We start from the raw sequence: 22780 nt of genomic DNA on the forward strand, positions 1-22780 counted from the left end.
CTATTCAAGTTTCTGTGTATAAAAAAAATACTCCCTAACTCGTTAAAATATTGTCTTAATTTGATTTATTGAAATTTTACATATGCCGTTGAAAAATGGTACCAACCAGGTTTTTGTAGAAGAAATTGGGGTAAGGGATAAAAAATGTTTATAATAAATGCATCTGCATTTCTTTAAAAGGGAAAGAAAGAATAAATTATGAAATTGTACAGGTTGATGAAAAAACTAGTCCCGACTCCGCAAGTGGTTTATTAGCCAACATCACTGGAACTCCAATTGTTTGCAATGATGATGAAGGCCATGGGAGAGAATCTTTGACTATCTGGAATTTAAGACAACTCTACTCGAAAAACTAGAAGAGTACTTATGAAACAGTATTCTCGACCCCAAAAGGTGTAAAATGAGACGAATATAATGCCCTATGAATCAGTATCTTTGAATATAAAAGTACAGAACTGATTTCGACCAAGAAAACAGAACAAAAAAATCCATCCTCCAAAACCGGATATTGCTCCTAGTAGTAAACTTTGAAAGTTGGAATTGGACCTCCATGTTTTACTCCCCAACAGTAAAACCAAAACCAAATTTGTAATCTTTCTTCTTGTGATCGAGCTGCAAGAAAGTAGGTCACAGTCAAAAACCTTGCAAGAGGGTCAAGCTCAAAATGCATCTGATGAATTCTAGAGCGACTAAAATAGAAAGCACACGATCACAGAAAATCTAGTTTCTTCATACAAATATGTAGTCACATGCTAACACCGTTCCTTTTTTCTTGTCTTTGGTGTAGATACACATAATTAGGAGAATAGAAGAGTGTGTGGGTAGTGTAAGAAATAAGTAGAGTGTTTATGTAAGAAAAAGTAGGAAAGAAAGTGCTGAAAGTAGAGTATGTGTCAAAATGTAGGAGAGAGTGTTGCAAGTGGGGTAAAGATGGGAAAAACTGCCAAAATAGAAATAAGGTACAAGTGACCAAACACATAGGAATAGATGTATATACTGTTTTGAATTCCAGAAAAATTCACACATTTCCTGGAGTATAACAGATTACGGTTATACTTCCAAACATACTGCAAGTACAATTCAAATTGGGGAGGAAATTATTATGAATAGTATATTAGTGAAGTTTTGGTGAACCCTTAATCATTAGGGGGGTGCAAAATAGTTAATTCTAATAGAGAGGTAAAAGGTTCAAAGCAGAGGCAGTATTTCCTAGTAATTCAAGACCGCACAGATGACAATGACACTAAATTTTCCAAGCCATTCTGAAGTTGACATCAAAGAGGAGATTTCAACCAAAAACAGATTTAGCAAGGATGCAGACCTAACAAGTGATAATCTGACATTTAAATTCAAGATCTCACCTCTGCAGAAAGTAAAAAGGTTAGACCCAAATTGAGTCTCTCCTCAAGAAAACCAGTAACACAACCGTTGGAGTCTATCTTCCCTCTAACACGTGCCTGCAGAGGAAATACAGCAAAATATGTAGTAAGTTATAACTTCCAATTCAGAATTAACACAGATTAACAAGATAAAATACATTCCTTATTATTATTATTACATAATCTCCAATGTATTTAACAAGGATCGAACCTAGGACAATGAGCTGAGAGGTTTCGAACATACAAAAGCATTTACAAGGTGATCAAAGAGTTTTTTGCCACTATAATGTACAGGTCAGCTAGTTGTTTGATTTAGGCTATTGTACACCAATAGTACTGAATAGCTAATTTGAAATCTTTTCTATATAATCTTTCTAAAACACACACTAAAGAAAGGGGCGATGCAAACACATTTTATTTTAGCTTACATCCATAATATTTAGTTATATCAAAGGAAGAGTACACTTGTCTTTAAATTTCTCACTCAGAAATTTTTTTGTTTAAAGAAGCTTCCCATTAATTTTGTCCTTAATCCATATAAGTGTTTACACACATCAGACTTTTGAGTCAAAGATAAAATGAGTCAAATCCTCTATAACATTTACAGTCAGCTTGATTGCTTGACTGCTTTTTGAATTCTTGATGCTTCTATTAAGGGAATATTGATTCATTCTGTGTGTCACTTGTTTTTTACCTTCTGCTTTTGTATTAAATCTGCCAGTATCTTTTAAGACACATCTTTAACCTTTTCTCCTTGGCCATTCTATATAGATTTCTACTAGTATGTAGCAACAAAAAATCCTTCGATACTTCACTTAATAAAGGGCATTAGGGGTGATGATAAAACTGTGTCTGTGATCAGCTGCTTCATCAATACAATGTGTAGCTCTTCTATAATGAAATGCCATTCAATTAGTGATCACAAGAACAAGACACCAAAAGAACAGTGACAACAATTAAAACCACAAGGCTCTAGCTTCTACTCCGTATGACAGAAGTTTGATGATAATTAACTAAAAATGTTTATAGACTCCCACTAATTTCATTAATGAAAGAAAACAATCTGTAATTAGATCAATGACAAAGTCAAATGACATGAAAGGAACGAGAACTTTAGGTGTTGATCGATAACGTACGTATCGTATTTTTGTTCAAATAATGCTATTGGAGAAGCACTAGATCAAAACACTGAGATTAAAATATTACCTGGCGTAGCACAGCATCATAACCTACGGTAGCTGTAACATCCTTTGACATATGGTTGTATGCAAATTCAGTTGCAAAAGAAAGCTGTATACAAATGGCGTCAGGCTTCAAGAACTAGTTATCAGTCTCACTAAAGATGATACAACAGTTGGACCAATTTTCTTACCTTCTCGGATACCTTCTGGACATAACTAAGCGCAACCATTCCTGTGCTAGCAACTTGTCCAGTAGCAACCTGCATGTGTAACAAAAAAAATTAGCCCTAATACATCATGTACAGTCAGTCAGTTTTTTATGAGGGTGATAGGTACACTGTGTCTGCAAATTGACAGGAATAAAGATAGGAACAGAAAGCCCACTGAGAACATAAACAAGCAAACTCTCTTCTTATATTGCAGGCTCATCAGGCAAATTTTGCATCCAATTTTTTTACAGCCACCTTAATTTTTAATACTACCTCCGTTAAAATATTACGTGCAACTTTGGGGCATTATTTGTGAGATATAAAATATTCCAAAGTTGCACATAATATTTAACGGAGATAATATGTTGTATTAAAATGTCTGCACCAACAAAGGGTCCATGTATAGATGGAAAACCTGACACTGCCCCCACAATCCTTTCCAACCCCCCCAGAGGGCTGAGACCCTGGCTATACCACTATTTAGTGTAACTTTTCTTCCAATCAATAACTATTATTAAAGAGTGCTCGCAATTACATGTTTGTTGCCTATGTTAACCTACTTAGGGTACTCATCAAACATGGGTAAAATGCAAGTGTCAAAACTTGACTATATTTACACCTAAGACGATAATAAAAAATAGGAAATTCATGCTATTTGGTCCAAAATGAAGTGTCATGTGTAATACGGCTACAGCGATATCCAAGTTTTGAGGATTGGAGTATCTGTCATGATAATTAAAGGGGAAATGCAAACTCCTAGTAATATGATTTGTCATAAGCCATTTTTCTAAAAAAAAAAAAAAAAAACCAAAAAAAAAGTGTAGTATCTGATGCAAAATTCTATGTTCCTCTAGGTTTGGACAATCTACGCTTAACGTTATATTTGGAAGCTCCTTAAAATATAAGATTGTAAGCAACAATTTTGAGGGGGAAGGGTCATATCAGTGAAGAAGTAAATTTTTAGGTGCGTTTTTATAGCCCCTCAACCTTGGAAGTCCTAGCTCTATCTTAGTAAACACACTTGCCAATATAACCCAAAAAAATATATTCGAACATAACAGCACATTCTACATTAACATAAACTTGGAAGTTGGATCTCTTAAGACAAATTACGGATATTCATACTCTTACTCAGAATTCATCATATGCAGACTCCTGAATATGAGAGTAACATACTTCCTGAATCCTGACTAATGTTATGGGAAATTTATGTGGAATAGAACACAACTGAAGAGGTATGAAAGCAAGGTGGAGTACCAAAACATAAAATCACAACATAGACCCAAAAGTTTAACAGGCCAAGGTACCAATTCAACAAGGAGTCAAGGACTGGTACAAATCTGAACATGTAAAAATTCATGAAAGTCAAAGTCAATTTACCGTCTTGTCATTACTGTATCGAGCAGCATAACCAACACCAGATTTTCTATGCTGACCAGTCCAGAAAATTTCACCACCTAGAGAGATATATGGGGTCACACTCTGCATCCACCCACCAGTAAGAGGAAAAGAAAGTATAAGAAATTATAATATACCACTTCGCCCATATAAATAAATTCAAAAGAGAACAAACAATTGTTAAGCAAAGTAAAGGTAAATGCACGACTCAAACAAACACTTTGATACAATAGCAAATCCATTTTTGAAACATGATATCATCAATTCAGTACAGAGGACAAAGAATATTGCAAATATGTAAAAAAAATTACAGCTTGACCTATTTACCTGTATGTAATTTGCCCCAATAAGTGTACCACTGCCTAGTTGAAGCTGAGCCCTGTAATCATTTCCCTGCCATTTAAAATCGTGACCAGAAAACAAAGAAATGAGCATGAATCATGGCATAAATGATAGAAACGTCCTCAGATTGCTTAGCTCAAAGTTAGCAATAAAAATCGAAAACCAAAAGGAGAAATTCATCAATATCCTGCAAATTTAGCTTCAATTTCACATGAATATAGGACAGAATATGATTCAATTAGAGGAAGTGGCCGCCACAAAAGCAAAATGACCTAGTATGTGCAACGTGGGAGGAAAAAGGAAAGCGTGGATCAATATGAGGGCTTCATGGAAATGCAATCAAGCACAAATGCATTTTATTGTAAAATGTGTGGAATAGTCATAGAGAGACTTAAACAATATGCAACCCAGAACACAAGGCAACTGAGGCTAACAGCAAATTTCATATTTGTCAGAACATTTTCGTTTCCAATCACACTAGAATCAATGCAAAATAAGAGCATTTCTAATATAAACCTTATTTCCTGGTTGTAAATACCCAGACAGACAATCTCTCTGAAAAATAGCATGCACAGATAGACTTCATTGTATTAGATTGCTTTCCCAAAGAAGATCCAGATGGATATCTTGTAGGGCAAACCTTTTCCATTTTCCTTTTCACAAATAGAGGCTATGTTGATATATTTATTGATAAAATAAATTGAAAAGTACATAGGCCTTACCTTGTAATCAAAAGTACCCATCCCTTGAGACTGGTGAGGCTCGCTTGACAGCTGGAAAAAGATTACCAAACCTTATTCATCAATCTCAAAAACTTATCAGCTGTCCATATGAAGGTTTATGAGAACCATATACTAGAATTACATAATATGGAAAATTACCATAGCATTTCCCTTCAAAGTTAAATTATCTGTCAAATCACATTTAAGCCTTGCATTTAGTCTACCGTCATGTGAAACCCTTCCAATAAGCATCAACTGTAAGAAACCATCAATTAAACAAGTTATTGCAAGGCATGAAAGAAGCCATCGGTGCTAAACCATATTTTTCATCCTCATAAACCATTTATGATTGATTTTAGCTGACCTTTGGGTCTAGAAAGTTAGCACCAAACTCATAGTTGGCAGTTGGGATTTTAATAGGCTCTGGGTTTTGAGAGGGAACTTCTATTGGGCCCATCGTCACACTGCAAAAAAAAAAGTCACAAACAAGGCATTAGACCACCGGAGTTGGAACAACCTAAGAAACTTATCAGCACTAGCAGAGGGACGTCGACGAAAGTAAGCATAACAGAAAACTAGCTTGAAGTACCAGTGACTAAGGAAAAATTTTGGGCTAAGGGCTTTAGTAAAGTCAAAGCGCATCCCTTCAAAGACTTCTGGCTTCAGAGACACTGTAAACAACCAAAGAACACAATTATGATTGTTAGTCAACCTGCTCCTTCACCGCATATCAATTCCAATTACAACACTGAATCTTTAAACACATTGAACATTAAGCAACTACACTGTCTCAATCAATCATCGTTAACTCATTCACCATTTCGGGAGGTCAGCATAAGATTCAACCCGCATTCAAAATTAGAAGATAATAATCTAGTAAACACCCAATTCAGCTGAAGAACAAGTATCAAGTTCCAATGAGCACAACATACAGTGAAATCAAACAAACACCCACACTCCAACTAAAATTGAACAACAATGTCAAAACAAGATTCAAGTTCCTGACTTTAACATTCATAATACAATACTTCATTAGTTAATGTATTCTAAAGCACCCTGAAAAAACCCAGAAATAATACATCATCAAAAAACGAAAAACATAATTACCCAATAAAATTAACCTAAAAACGAAATTAAAAAACAAAACTAGGGCGCATTGAAATGGGTAAGTCGAGAATACAAACTCAAAGATTCACGATGAATTTCTTCATAAGGCAGAGGACAAGGGAGATTGCCATAATCAACAACTTCTTCAGTCTTAGGAAGTTCAGTAGGATTGGCCGCCATTGCTGGACCTGTTGGAGGAACTCCTGCCATTTCTATAATAATGAAATCAAATCTTCACTATATTATTCCTGATTAATACAAAATTATTGTTGAATCAACAAATTAGCAATCAAAAACTTCTCTCTCCTCTCTATGAATTAGAGATCAAAAACATGGGTCGTATAAGAGGGTTTAGGGAAGAGAGAGAAAGAGAGAGAAGATTGAGAAGAAAGAAAAAGGGTTATGGAGACGAAGAGGGGCTTTAGGAGGGTTTTGGGTCTCATTTTTCAGGGTTCGGGTTGATCCAATGATTCGGGTTATGCATTTTGTGGGTCGAATTACCATTTTGGTATGAATATAATTTAACGGATTTTTACCTTAAAAAAAATAAATACAATAAAATAAAATTAATCTCAATTAAAACGAGTTTGAAATTTTGTTATCTTCACTCATAAAGGTGTTTTAACTAGTATATTTTGGTTTAAAAAAAAAAAATAGTATATTTAAGTTATAGTCTGGTGTGACGTGGTAATGTGGTATGATCTAGTCTAGTTTGGTTCATTATGGTCTAATTTAATTTGGTATAGTCTAGTTAGATTTATATTTTGATTTGACTCAATATCTTATAATATTGCCTAATTTACTTTGAATTAATCTTGTATGATTTGGTGCGAATTTTTTTATATGTGATTTGATTTTATCAAAAGTAAGGTAGAGAGAACAAAACCTTAGTTATAATCCACAATTGAGTTTTTTTTACTAATACCTTAAAATGGTAATATCTTTTTGTACCAATTCATTTGGAAACAACCCTTGTGATTCTAATATCAAGTTTTCCACATAGTAAGTCAGTTGATATATGACAGAAAGAAAGATACACGATTACAAGTAAGGCCCTATTCTTTTGAGCTTCTCGCATAGCAGAGCAGAGCATATTTCAGCAGAGCACAACAGATTTCAGCAGAGTAAAGCAGGGCAAATTTCTGCATTATTATTATTATTATTATTATTATTATTATTGTCACATTAATTTATTATTATTATTATTATTATTATTATTATTATTATTATTATTATTATATCATCACCACCACCACCATCACCACCAACACCACCACCACTATTATTATTATTATTATTACTATTATTATTATCATTAATTTATTATTATTATTATTATCATTAATTATTTATTATTATTATTATTATTATTATCACCATCATCAATAACTATTTATTATTATTATTATTATTATTATCATCATCATCATTAATTATTTATTATTATTATTATTATTATTATTATTTTTATTATCATTATCATCATCATCGTCGTCGTTGTCGTCATCATTACTATTATTATTATTATTATTATTATTATTTTATTATTATTATTATTATTATTATTTAATAAATATTATTATTATTATTAATTAATTAATAATAATATTATTATTAATTAATATTAATATTATTATTATTATTATCATTATTATCATTATTATTATTATTATTACCACTATTACTATTATTATTATTATTATTATTATTATTTGATTTTTTTAGATTTTTTTACTCATTTAATAACATTAGAAAATGTGTTAAATAATATAAAATATTAATTATTATCATTAAATATTAGTTATTATTATCAATTAATATTACATATTAATTATTATTATTATAAAATATTAATTATTATTATTATTAAATATTAATTATTATTATCTATAAATATTAGTTGTTATTATTAAATATTAATAATTATTATTATTTTTATTTTTATTAAATATTAGTTTTTATTATTAATAATTATTTTTTTTAAGCAGAACAGGGCAGAGCATAGCAATAGCAGAGCAGGACAGGCAGAGTAGAGCATATCATAGCTGATTTTAGCATAGTAGAGCAAATCAGAGCAGGGCAGAGCGGAACAGAACAGCTCAAAAGAACATGGCCTAAGTCGGTTGATATATGTGTCATGTATAATTTCTCAATTATTAAATATAGTTTAGATGTAGAATTTTATGAAAATTATTGAAAATCTCTCGTTGTGTGTGAGTCACGGCAGTCACGCAAACCTAACATATTTATATCTTTTTCTTAGAAAAAATTGAAACTAATAATCTCACCTTTGTACGATCTGCTCAAAACAATCTCATTTTAGAGTTATCAGGAATTAATTCCACCTTTTACCCTCGTCTTCTCAAAAATAAAATATTTTTTTTCTTAAATCTCTCTTTTCCCCTCACAATAGTCACAACTATTATCCTCCCCAACCCCACCTTATTGCCACTGACACCACCATTACCGTCATAAAAAATGTTAAAGGATCTACTGGTCAAACCCGTTGTAATACCCCCAAATCTCCCTCTACGGAAATACCAGTATAATACGTATAAGTATACCGTAAAGATAGACTTAGGCGTGATATTGCCCCACGTGATTACGCAAGGCTACTCAAAATACTTAACTCAATAATAAAACTTACAGCAAAAAACTCAACTTTCTTTTATTAATGCTTATAAGAATAGTTACATTGTTATGAGTACTCAAAATAAAGACAAAACCAACATTCCTAAACTAGGTGAAGCAAATCCCGGGACTCCCATATGCTCATTCATGGCTCCACCTGAAAATAGTCAACACTACTTTCCAATAAGGTAAACCGGGTGAACCAAAACAAATAGGAAATACGGATTAGCAAAATATGCTAAGTACGATAAGTGCAAGATAAGTAAACTCAATTTATTAGAAAACATGCTTTTAAAACCAATTCCAATAATTAATCCAATAATTCCAAAACTCATAATTCAAAACCGATTCCAATAATTAATCCAATAATTCCAAAACTCATGATTCAAAACCAATTCCAATAATTCAATAAAACGATTTATAAAACCAATTCCTCTTTTTAAAACCAATTCCTCACCCAAGTGTGCAAACCCCCAAGTTAGTGTCTTTATATTGAAAGGCTATCCTCGAGGAAAGACTCGGTCATACAACGTCATAAATCTTATCAACCAAATCAACATAGTGGGATTAATATAATCATGCTTGTAAAGCTTAAATAATAATTCAATAAATCCTCTTTTACTTAATAATTCAACCTTTATAATAAACAACTCAAAACTCCTTTTATATTTAATTCAACAAGCTTTTAAAATCAAACCTTTTTTAAATATTCTTTAAATCAATCCAAAATACTTTTACAAAACAAATTCCTTTAAACATAATAAATAATTTCAAACCATTCAAAACAAGATAGAAATCCATTCTCAAACATATTTATTAAAACATGAATTCTCAAGGTTAATTTATAAATCATAATTCAAAACAATTTAATTAAAATCACACAGCATGCTTATTCATTTAACAATTTCGAAGGTATCTAGCCACCTAAAAGTACCTTGATTCCGAATCTCAATCAACACTTCGCAGTTTTAAAGTTCAATCACGAATACACCTTGCAATTAATATAACCATAAGGTTGTCACAACATTTTTAGACATAAACCCAAATCTAATGTTCATGGACTATAAAACTCTTTAAAAAATACTTTAATATAAAATTATATCTTTGAAATAAGTATGTATATTTTAAAAAACTAACCATGAAGAAAATAAAGGAATAAGATTAAAGAGAATTGAATTTGCGTTGGAAAGGATAGATAGAACTTGCAGAGGCTATAACTTCTTCAATATAATTCTGAATTGGGTGATTCTTGAGCCTAACCTCAAGGATTTTTTTAGAGGAACAATTTTTTGTGAAATAGCAAAACCCCAAAACTGATCAGAAGTGCCCGAAAACTAGTTCCAAAGATATGCGGACTGATTTTCTTTTATAAAAGAGGAGAAGAAAAGTAGGAAAAGGTTGAGGGAAAAGAAGAGTAAGAGAGAAGAAGAGAATTGAGTTTTTGGTGTGAAGAATATGAGAGGTATTAGAGAGTATTTACAGGCTCATGAATGAAAGAATTAAGGTAAGATTTTGTAGGAAAAATTATGGTAAATTTAGTTTAAAGAATTACTTGGAAAAGAGAGTTAAAGAATTTAGGAAACTTTAGTTTATGGTGATTAAGAAATGAAGAAATAAGGTAAGTATGTAGTTGATAGGTTGTCGTACACCTGTCAAAAATAATTTCCTAACAAAACCAAATAACAATGTAGTAGGTAAGTAGGGTCGAATCCACAGAGAGATGTCTATTCAATCTAACTTCTAAGAAATTGGAGAAACTAAACTATGTCACGAAATTGGGATAAAAAGATAGTCTAAATTAAAGTAAGAATAAAAATAATTAAAAGATCTAGGGTTATGGTTCACCATGCTTATAGTTCTAAATCTATCAAAATACCAATAACAATTCAATTAATCAATTAACTAGAGCAATTGTTAAGCCTACGGTCGGGTCTTAACGCTCTCAATTCAACATATGTAGTTCGATCGCTAACATAATCAGAATCGCTAATTGTGGGTAAGCCTTTAAAAGTAAGATCTTTTGATTCAAATTCTTATTAACTATAATTAATCAAACAATTAATCAGGTTGCAAGATTAACAATAAAACACTGTCAATTAGACAAATCAATAATTAAAATATCAATTACATCAATCTAGATTTATCATATAAACATGGATTCTCAAGCCCTTGAAATAAAACTACTCAAGCATGAAATAAATAATTAAAACTAAATCTAACAAAGAAAACATAATTAAAGTAAAAAAATAAAATTACCTCAATAAATTAATGTATCAAACTCAAGGACAAAACCATGGAGAAATCCATGGAGTTGTCCATGAAAAACTAGGGCTAGAGTGAAAACTACAACGAACGTAAAATAAAAGGTATAAAAAGGCATGAGGGAAAAATAGTATCCGTTAAGTATTTATATTATCCTAAACCTAAATAAAAATAGAAAAATAAAAATAATAAAAGAAGTTTAATGATTGGTCGAATTAAAGAGTTGTAGTCCACATAGGAATCCTCATCATCAAATGTGCGCACACCCTACCCATTGGGCGATGGGTGGCCGATGGTCGGACGAGCTGCACAAGGGGGGTTCAACCAGCAGGCGCTGGTTTTCCATCACCCCAACCAGCAGCTCACGCTCGAGCGAACAGCACGGCCATCGCCCGCTGGCTGGGCGATGCGTCGGCAGCTTTATAGGGTCAACTTTGAAGGGTCGTATGTCGAGATTTAGGAACTGTATAGGGGCGTGAAACCTATCAATGGAAAGCTCTTCAAGTCTAGTTTTTTACGCAATTTGAATCGCTTCAATATCATCTGTAGAACTTAAGTTATGATCAAAAGAGTGACCAAAGGTCTGTTTTGACACTTTGCAAACCATCGTTTTCCTTCGTTTCTAACTCAAATTCATCTCCTAAAGGTACATAGCGACTCTCGTGGAAGCTATTTTCATTCCATATGCATATAAATCACAACCTAAGCTTCCACAAACACATATTCTTCATTGAGCAACCTCGATTCATCAACTTTCCATCCTTTCATTGTCTGATTCATCTAAGACTACTCCGAAAGCGTCCAAATATTTATAGAAACTACCTGAAACATTAAGAAAAGACAAACGAAGCATAATAGAGCACAAAATAGACAACTTATGCAAATGTGACCTATAAAGCAACAAAATGACCTCAAAAGCAGTTATAAAACTAGCATAAATGTGTCTATAATTCCTATATAAATGTGATTCATCAATAGTCATGAAATATTAAATGGTAAATGAATTTGCTTGGGGAATAATCAAGAATGATTTAAGACAAATAAATTGTATGATCAAATCTTTGTGAGATGGAGAATAGGAATTAAGGAAATAAGGAATTTAAGGAAGATAATTAAAATACATAACTAACAAAATAATTAAACCAAAATTAACATAGGGTGGCCGAAAATATTGTGCATATCCATGCTCATATTTTCGGACCTCCACTACTAGTTTTAGAAAAATATTTGCTAGATTTTAAGGATTAAAAATGATTGTGTAAATAATATATTTTGTAGAAAATAATTAATTATAAAATATTAACTTAAAACTAAGTTAATTAACTAATAAAAATCAGATTTTCTACACTTAGAAAATCCGAGAATCTCATTAAATAATTTAGGAATTTCGGCGCTTTGATTTATAAATAAGAAATATAATTTTTGTTAATTAAAATATCTGAAAAATATATATATATATATAATTCGGTATTTATTAAAATAAATGGATAGTAAATCTTATCCAAATTAATCATTGAGTTTTGAAAATATTGTTGGCGCCAAAATTCAAATATCATTTTGGCTCCAAAATTCAAATAGTAAAATAAATTACTAAAATACCCTTTTTAGAAAATACTAATTAATTAATTAATTAATTGTAAAATGCGTCTCAAAAATACGGGGTATTACACCCGTGACCTTTGTGTCACGCTGGCTCTTGATACTATGTTAAAGGACCAACTCAACCAAAAACTTAAGCTGATGATTGAGGCCCATGAATATATTTTATAATCTATAAAAAACCAGGCCACCATATATTCTCTCTCCTTCTTTCTCTTCTTTATTTCTTTGCAAAGGTAATTCAATTGATTGCTATCTGTTAATTGGAAACTTCTTCATATGATATCTTTATTGAATTAAATAGTAAAACTTGATATTTGAATTTGTTTTTTGAAAATTATTTGGGGAAATTATGGAAGAGATAAATCTAGATTAAGTTCTAATTTCTTTTTTTAATAATTAGACCATTAAACAATTGACACATGGCAAACTACCTGTTTCAACTAGTTACCAATTTTGCAAAACCAGTCATGGCATGTTTTGAGAAGATGAGGGTAAAGGGTGGGATTATTTATAGATTATTCAAAGGTAAAATTGTTTTGAACAGATCGACAAAGGTGAGATTATTAATTTCAAATTTACCTTTTTTTCTTATTGATTAAAGTATATGCAACCTTCTACATGCAACACATGCATATAGTAAAATAGTACTACATTAATTATTGGATATTTGATTAAAGTATATGCAAACCTTACCACCCAAAAGTTCCTATTTTGGCTATGTAATGTAGTTCTGCTATGGTAAGAGAGGCAAAATCATTCATTGTTATAATATAAAATTGTTGAAGACATTTATTTAAAATATGGATTCTATTAATCGTTGGTTAAGTATAGGTACTGCTAACTATTTGTATATAGATATTTTCAACTTATGGTCTTTGAAATCTAAGTATTACGTACTACTAACTATTTGTATATAGATATTTTCAACTTTTGGTCTTGGAAATTTAGTTTTTATAAACCCTCAAAATTTATTTACCCTTCAACAATTCAAGTCCTTCAGAAGCTAGTAGAGATGCGGATTATGTCGCATTGTTAAGTCACTTGACTGATAGATAATTAGATATTAGCAAATAAGTCCTTTTTTACAAATTATTTTTCCTATTTTCATAATTTCGATAGATTAGGTCATAGTCGTAACAGAAGACGGGCATAGCTAATTGTATTTGTGAATCTTTCTTTAAAAAAAAAAAAAAAGTCTGGCATAAAAATATGCTCCGTTGCTCCAAGTGGCAGCACTTTTGACCTAATCATGTTCCATGATTTTCTAATCAAGTGTTATATATATCCATAAAATTTTTCATTTAAAGACGCAACTTTGTTCAACACATTTTTTTTTTAATTTTTTTGTTTTAAAAAAATTAGCAACTTTATTTTCTACCCGCACACACATATATATATATATCACCACTTCAATTGAAAATATGGTGCAATAATTGAACGAGTGCCAATTCAATCACAAAACTTCAATTACATACTCGACCACCAAATTAAATTACCAATTAAACTTGATAACTAAATTAAAGCTTAAAAAATTATTTTAAATAGCTATAATATTCTATTTATACTTTTACATATAAATAATGGTTGAAAATCATATGAATGGTAGTATTGTACCATAATATTCAGTGAAATTATAATTATGATTTATAAACGTATTTCAAAATATCTCACTAAAAGTCGTATATATATATATATATATATATATATATATATATATATATATATATATATATAATAGTAGGCTCTTAATAATAATCTATACTAAAATAAAATAATTCCAAAATCATTTTTACAATAAACGTGCCAACTTCACAGAATAATTTATCTTAAAATAGTTTTAAATCTTAAAATAAACTTTATCTTTGAGTTTGTTAATTTTGAATACATTTGATATTTTTTAGTGAATTTTTGATACTATTTTAAAAAAAATTTCTTTAAAATTCTAGATTCAAACCAAATTTGTTTCTTGTGGAAAAAGAAAAAAGAAAAATTTCCCAATTTTTTAAAGATAAAAGCGAGAAGAAAATGAATACAAATCAACATAAAAATATAATGTAAAATTTGGCTGATTAAGTCACTTGCAACAGTAAACTTTAATTTTTCAAAAAATTCACCAATTTCTTAAGATAAAATTTATTTTTGTAAAAAATTACATATGAAAGTTATTTCCTTATATGTACTTGTACTTTTATGACATGTACCTTATATTATACTAGTTTTGTGCCCGGACGATGCTCAACTTGTTGATAAAATTTCAGTATAAACTTTATTTGCTTGAATGTTATATACGGTCCTACAATATATCCCTTTTGATAATGTAGGACATTTAGACATACGATGCCATATCACTTATTTAATTAATTAATAGTGTACTCTGTGTAGTTATGTTTGTAAAAAGATGTCTATGTTATTATTGACTTGAAATTATTTTTATTAAACTTAAATTATTTTATTTATTTATTTATTTATTTATTTATTTTTACTAATTCACTATTATTTTTTAAATAAATTGAATTGAATATATTATAACTGGATCTTATTTTAAAGAACTCAAGTTATAGGATATTTATTAAAAGTTATGATTAATTTTGTATATATGAAATATTAGAAGTATATTGATAATAAAACTCTATACAACATTTTTATCTTAAAAAAAAAATATTCAAAATTCACTTACTTAGTATCATATGTATCACTATAATATCTATTTTTCGCTTACGTGGCGCGACACTTGGCGAAAAACTGGAATGCCAAGTGTTGCTGTCTCGTGGCCTGAATGCGAGACCGACTTTATTTATTAATGATATGATATGATATTTATATATATAAGGCAATTTATATTTCACAAAACAAAAACAAAAAAGCAAAAATAAAATATTAAAAAAAGTTTTTGCATTAATTCCTTATTATTGGACTGTTGATACATAGGCCATGAATTATACCTAAGCTCAGGATCCGGGAGGGAAGCTCTAACAACTTGAGCTATCCCTCACTCTCAGTATTTCTAACAATTGATACATATAAAGTTAATTTTTACGAGAAATAAAGAGACTAGTGTATCATGTTCACAAAATATAATTGACAAAAAGAAATTAATAACAAATAAAAATAGAGTTTGATATTCCAATTTACGAGAGTGAAGTTGTGATCTAAGTGACTTAGACTTGATTTTTTAATTTATTTTTCATATTATATAAATATTAATGTAATATATTTTTTTGGTTACTTATATTCATTATAGAATGTATCAATATTTTATATTCATTATAGAATGTATCAACATTTTATATTTTATACTATTTAAAAATGAAAAATGCTATACAAATCCCTTAGGGAGTTATACGAGGAGCTAAAAATGGAAAAATAAATGAAAACATAACAATAATTATACTGATGTGAGCGCGATTTTATCTTTGACTGGTTGATGTATTGACAAACATGCCAATATTTGTTGCGCTTAGAAAAATCAATGTTTTTTTGTTGTTGTTTTGAAAGCCACAAGGATAGGGGATGAGAATCAATACCAATCTCCTGAGCTATCCCTCACTTTTAGTAAAAATAAAAAAATAAAATAATGATTCGTATGAGACGAACAATGAAAGTAAAAATGGAAGAGATTTGGGTAATTGACTAATTGGTGATCCAAATATTTGCAAGTTGCAAGTTTGCAACATCTCTTTTTCGTTCTCATATCTTGAAGCGGTCGATGCTCGCCTCGCGCCCTTTCCAGTATGTTGTCTCTCTCTCAAACACATTCAAATTTTTACTATTTCTGCTTCATACATGATTAATTATGGCTGCATGCATCACTTCTAACATTGCTTTCTGCTGCTGAATTTCGAGTATTCTACTTCAAATTCTTAAGTAATCACTGTATATTCATCTCTTAATTTCATCTTTTGATTTCCTACGCATTTTATTTGACTGTCAAATGAGTTTGATAGGGTTAAATTTGCTAATTTTTGATTAAAATTGTTGCTAATTTAGTTTTTCTGGATGCTTATAGCTTGATTTTGATATTCCGTAAGTTTGATTGAATATTATCAATTTGTTCAACTTAATCTGCAATTTAGGGCTGCGTTTAAGCTTAATCGCACTTTACTTACTAGTTTTAATACTTATTAGGTTATTGGCCTTAGAAATTTAGATTTGCTCCTTTTTTTTTGGAACAAAAGAAATGAAGGGTTTGAGGGGTTAAAATGTGTGCAATCATACCTTAAAATCATGTGATAAAGAATATACGCAAACAATTCTTCACATGATATATTCTGTGAAAGAGTATCATTGTGAAACCAGATCATTTGGGAAAAATTCTCGAATTTTGTTTTCTTTTTGTAACAATCAAGAGATAAAGATGGAGGAAGCAGGTATTACTCTTTTTTTCTTTCTAAAAACCAATAATATAGAATACATTTCTATTTTGGACGGTCCATAAATTCTAGTAGTTAAGACACCATCGTCAACAACAATTATAAAATATCGGATAGAATCATACAATATAAGAAGTACAAATGAGAACAATAACTATGTTTACTAGAGTACCATACACATAAGTACAAAGTAAGACGGAAAAGAGATAAGAAAGAGATTCTATATTTATGGTGAACTGTTTGAATCCTAACCAACAACCGAATTCTAATAAGGATTTGACAAGTTTTTGAAAAGCCTTATTGTGCTTTACAAGTTAAAAATTTCGTTCGAAGTTTTCTTAGGCTTAATCTTCTCTTAATACTTATAACTCCTAATCAAGGCATTTAAATGCTTCTCTTCCATTATACTTTTTTCTTCTCGCATTTTTTTATAAGTGCATTACTCACACCTTATCTCTATATTTGTTAATATAATGTCTTATTGTGCGGTTGAACACCCAATTGAGCATCCTCATTTACACTAGCATAGTCTTACGGGCTTTAGGCTACTTAGTTGGTTAACACTTTGGAGGATAGCTGACCTAGTTTCTACACAATATGATTTTCCCTTCAATATTTGATGGAATATTCTTAGCTTACATAGTTCCTAAATCACTGCTCCATTTAATCAATTCAACATGGACATTGCAAGCAATGGATTTATCAGTCTTGTCGTTACCTTGAATGATTGTCCCTAAATATCTGAAATTCTATACTTTTGGTGTAGCATCTCTTTCAATCTTAATCTGAAGTTCCATGGTATCTCACCTTTTCCTGAATTTACACTTCAAGTACTCTTTTTAGTTCTTCTCAACTGGAATTTTTTTGACTTTTCAACAAAGTTCTTGTTATCCGCTTTGATGGGCCTTGCATGGTAGGACACTTCATGGTTGTAAGTTTTTGTATGAGGTATTCAGTATCTTTGACTTTGGGTTTAAATATCTAACTTACAAATTCAAGTTTGGAGAGTCAAAGTCTTAAATAGCTTCCTGTTAGTCTCTGTCTCTGACCTCACTTTGAATCTATTCATGGTCAGCTTGATTCTTTCGGGATAATTTCCAAGTCAGATGGATTATTTGCTTTGCTGCTTTCAATTGCTGAAACTTATTGCACCTACCTGCACTTTTTAGGAAGCACGAATATGGTTTCTTCATAGACTCTTTATTTTGTTTGTGCTAATTTTATAGTTGATGGAAGATATATTAGTTGTTTATATGAAAAAAGGTGAAAGGTAGGAAGCCCTATTGATTGTTTAAGATCCTCCCTTTTGGTCCAGCAGATCTGTACGACGACTGTACTCAAACATGAAGCATTTAGTTATGCATCCTTATAATCTGCTCAAACCTGTCTTAGCATTAGATATGAGAATACTTGCATTTTATTTGCCTGTGAAGAGATATCTTGTCCTGGAGTGGCTTATATTGCGAAGTGGCTTATGTTGTCCTGGAATGGCTTATATTGTGAATTATCAAATGTATATGTATATATGACATGTAAAAATTTTCTAGAGGATACTTGCAAAACTCTGTGATTTATTTTTCTACATAATGTGCATCTCTGCATTTGAACAATGTGTTTGAGAGTTTCTGATTGTATACAATTTATACTCACAAGAAATAGACTTTGTAGTTTGTACAAAGAGATTTCTGGCTTCTGGCACAATCAGCCAGTATGCTTCCCTATCAAGCGTAGCAAAAATCTTGCATAACATTTTAAAGTAATATAAAACCAAATGGTCCGCTGCAATGCACTGAGAACTGTCACCTCATTTCTACTGGACAATCTTGCTCAGACCTGGGTGTCTGTGGATAGGACCTTACATTCTTGAGCTGATCGACAACTTCGTTGATAGTTGGCCTTACCTGAGGGTTCTGGTTAACACACTTACAGGCCACTTCAAGCACCTGTAGCATTTCTTGCTCATATCCTTTGCCTCTCAGGACAGAATCATATATTTCTTCATGTTTTCCTTCATGTTTCAATTGTTGCACCCATACAACTATTTCTCTTGATGCCTTTGATTTGGATACCTCTACAGGCCTCTTCCCAGTGAGCAGTTCAAGCATTACAACACCAAAACTGTATATGTCGCCTCTTAATGTGGCTACCCAAGCCTGTCCATACTCTGGTGGAATGTACCCAAGGGTTCCAACGAGTTCGGTTGTAACATGAGTTGCATAAGGGAGAATGAGCCTGGATAATCCAAAATCAGCAACATGTGCTTCAAAGTTCTCATCAAGGAGAATGTTACTTGACTTTATGTCACGGTGCACAATGTGTGGTTCACAGATTTGGTGCATGTAAGCCAGCCCCTTACCTGCTCCAAGAGCTATTTTCAACCGCAGTGGCCAATCAAGTTGGGATGGGCCATTAGGGTTCTCATGCAACCAGTAGTCAAGGCTTCCGTTTTGCATATAGGAGTACATCAGTAGCCGAAGACCATCATGGACACAATATCCTAGCAGAGAAACCAGGTTTTCGTGTTGGGCCATTGATAGAGCTTCCACCTCTGCTTTGAATTCTCGTTCAATCAGACACATATCTCCTGAAAGCTTTTTGATAGCAAGCTTAGCTCCATTGTTTAAGGTTGCTTTATAAACCAAACCGAATCCTCCACAGCCAATGATGTTTTCCTGGTTGAAATTGTTAGTGGCTTTCAGTATGTCCAGTATTGTCAGATCCTTGATCTCAGTGGTATAGCTTGGGAAGACCATTACTAGACTGGTATCTTTGCCAACCTCTCGGGAGCTGGAGTAACCGGAATTCATTTCTGTTTCCAACTTGTCATTGTCACCCCCTGGAAGGATCCTTCTCTTGGACATTATCCAATATACCAGAATCATGAACATGCATGAAAATCCTAAGCAGACACCAAGGGAAACCCCCAACAACAGTTTCTTGTTTAGGCCTTTGCCATGAAGAGACTGACGTGCAGTTCCTGGGATCGATTGTTCTGAACAAGGATGATGCTGCAAGACTCGACCACATAACCCTGGATTCCCTAGAAAGCTAGATTCTGTGAAAGTGTCAAACTGACCTCCTGTCGGTATTGAGCCCTCTAGGTTGTTGTTGGAGACATTGAACTTTGATAAGAAATTCAGGCTTTGCAATGATGCTGGGATTTCTCCAGTCAAATTATTCTGAGAGAGGTCTAGCTGTTCTAGGTTTATGAGGTTTGAAAACTCTGGTGGGATGCTGCCTGTGAATTGGTTTTCACTGAGATCCAGTATATGAAGATTCTGTAGCTGACTTATTTCAACTGGTATGTTACCACTGATTTTGTTGCCCTTGAGGTATATTGCTGGAGGCAGGTTTGCTAGCTGGTTGTATTGCTGTGTACTTGCATTATTGGGGGCGACAAAGACTGGGAGCTCAAGGTAACTTCTATTCAATTTTTTAGCGACCTTCTCTGATAACAACGCTGGCAGTCTGTTGAGTTGCTTTGGATAACCTCCTGTTAGAAGGTTGTTTGACAAATCCAAGTAGAAAAAGTTTGGCAGAGTTCCAATCCAGTCCGGAATCGTGCCTGTGACTTTATTGAATGACAAGTCCAGAACCTCCAGACTCTTTATATGTACAAGCCACTCTGGAACTTTCCCCTTCAGTTCACATCCTCCAAAAGCGAGAACCTGCAGGTTTTTGAATTCGTCTGCCCCTATGAAGCTTTTATCACTAGGCATAATTTCATTATAAAAGTTTTTTGACAGGATAAGGGTGGTGAGGCTCCTGCAACCCGCGAAAATCTTGATTGCGTTTGACACATTGGTGAAGGTATTGTTAGAGAGTGAAAGGAAAGTTAAAGATGGTAAAGTCACGACATTAGGTGAAATCGGTCCTGTTAAGTGGTTGGTGGCTACTCTGACTGCCATTAGTGATTTGCATGAGAATAAGCTCTCTGGCAAATTTCCCGTGAACCTATTGTTACCAAGGTCAAGTATTTGGAGTTGGACTAGGCTTGAAAAATCAAGTGTGGAGATGTTACCTTGCAGGGAATTGACTCGTAAAATAAGCTTTACGAGTTTTGTGCAGTTCATCAAGGATGCTGGTATAGAACCACTGAAATTGTTTATGTGAAGGTGCAATTCCTCCAAATTCGAGAGTTTCCCAACATCCAGAGGGATCATTCCAGAAAATTGGTTTGAGAACAACTCGACGACCTTGAGGTTGGTAAGGTTAAGCATGCCTTCTCCAATGGTTCCACGTATGCTATTCGCAGGCACGGACAATTCAAGCAGCGACTGCAAGCTGTAAATGTCATCAGGAAGTAATCCGGTCAGAGAATTAAAACCGGCCCGGAAAACTTGGAGTCTGGTGCATCTGCCTAGTCCAACAGGAATATCTCCATCAAAATGGTTGTTGGAGAAATCAAGGGTTATAATCATAGGAGAAGTGGTACATATGGATGAAGGAATCTGACCAGATAATCCATTATTGCTGGCATTAAAATTGGTCAAATTCGATCCCGAAAAAAACCAAGCAGGCTCTATCTTTCCATGAAATTGATTACTTGAAATATCAACAACCTGAATGGCAGAAGGGAAACTACCATTCAGCAAAATAGATGCTGACAAGTTGCCATCAAAACGATTCGAGCTAACATCAATGATCTCAAGTCTATTCAACGAACTAAAAATCCCTCTAGGGAGGAACCCAGAAAGAGAATTATGAGAAACATTAAAGTAAGAAAGACTTGTAAGGCTCTCAAACGAAACCGATATATTGCCCGTCAATCCTCTCCAAGGTAACGACAGCCATACAACCCGGCCCTTATCATCGCAACGTATTCCTTCCCAGGAGGAGCAGCAATCAGAGACAGAACTCCAATTAAGTGGACCAACAGAAGAGGATACCGAATGAGAGAATCTAAGAAGCGTTTGCTGATCGTTTCGATGACAAAGCTGCTGGTGCTGCTGATGGGAGAATGTGAAGGAATATAACAGTAAGATGAAGATAAGATGGTAACAAGAACAAGTACTGGTTTGAGAAAATGAAGGGTGATGAAGAAACTCAACAAGCATGGCTTAAAGAATGAAATTAAATTTTTGGTAAGTATGTATGTAAGTAAGTTTGTTGTAAGTGTGATTAATGAATGTTATTGTTGGTAGTAGGGGACAGTTTATTTTGGTATGGTTTAATTCAGCTGTGATTGATCAGAAAAACCAGAAGAAGAAGAGGACGTGAAGATGGGTGCTTGGTCCAGTCATGTGGGCTTCCACTTCCCATGTTTGTATGCTTACCCATCTTCAACTCTTTGCTCTAAGGTCAGAGAATTTTAATCATATTATAAAATTTTTATAATATAATATGGAAATAAAATCAAATAAAATAATTTGATGTTGATGTGGATTTCTTTTTTATTTTTGTATTTTAAATAAAAAAATTGAAAAGATTAATTTTTTTGTATTTGCCAAAAAGAAAAAAGGTTACAAGAAAGCGTTTACTTTTAGGGCGGCTATATGGAGGAGAGTGGACTTTGATTAAAAAAGATGGGTTTTTTTTTTTTTTTTTTTTGGGGGGGGGGGGGGTTTAAGATTAAGG

The 22780-nt window shown here is 32.4% G+C and overlaps 2 protein-coding genes across 2 annotated transcripts; both read right to left on the reverse strand.

Annotated features, from left to right (window-relative positions):
* Positions 1-150: 150 nt before the first annotated feature.
* Positions 151-6746, reverse strand: LOC110687997 (mitochondrial import receptor subunit TOM40-1-like). Its single transcript, XM_021864660.1, has 11 exons — positions 6416-6746; positions 5821-5902; positions 5596-5695; positions 5391-5486; positions 5232-5282; positions 4495-4560; positions 4150-4251; positions 2752-2820; positions 2586-2669; positions 1362-1457; positions 151-612 (listed from the first exon to the last, which is right to left on the reverse strand). The coding sequence occupies exons 1-11, from the start codon at positions 6546-6548 to the stop codon at positions 556-558; spliced, it is 936 nt and encodes a 311-aa protein (XP_021720352.1). The 5' UTR covers positions 6549-6746; the 3' UTR covers positions 151-555.
* Positions 6747-18754: 12008 nt separating this feature from the next.
* On the reverse strand, positions 18755-22538 carry LOC110687998 (tyrosine-sulfated glycopeptide receptor 1-like). Its single transcript, XM_021864661.1, has one exon. The coding sequence runs from the start codon at positions 22258-22260 to the stop codon at positions 19003-19005; it is 3258 nt and encodes a 1085-aa protein (XP_021720353.1). The 5' UTR covers positions 22261-22538; the 3' UTR covers positions 18755-19002.
* Positions 22539-22780: the final 242 nt, after the last annotated feature.

The sequence above is a fragment of the Chenopodium quinoa genome, unplaced genomic scaffold (genome assembly GCF_001683475.1).
Source record: "Chenopodium quinoa cultivar QQ74 unplaced genomic scaffold, ASM168347v1, whole genome shotgun sequence".
Classification (NCBI taxonomy): Eukaryota; Viridiplantae; Streptophyta; class Magnoliopsida; order Caryophyllales; family Amaranthaceae; genus Chenopodium; species Chenopodium quinoa.

Excerpts from the sequence above, each read along its gene's own strand:
- LOC110687997 (XM_021864660.1), bottom strand. The coding sequence starts at position 6,548 with ATGGCAGGAGTTCCTCCAACAGGTCCAGCAATGGCGGCCAATCCTACT. Across the intron at positions 5,283-5,390 it reads CTTTGAAGGGAAATGCTATG|CTGTCAAGCGAGCCTCACCA; the intron begins GTAATTTTCCAT and ends ATCTTTTTCCAG. Across the intron at positions 4,561-5,231 it reads TGGGTACTTTTGATTACAAG|GGAAATGATTACAGGGCTCA; the intron begins GTAAGGCCTATG and ends TTTAAATGGCAG.
- LOC110687998 (XM_021864661.1), bottom strand. The coding sequence starts at position 22,260 with ATGCTTGTTGAGTTTCTTCATCACCCTTCATTTTCTCAAACCAGTACT.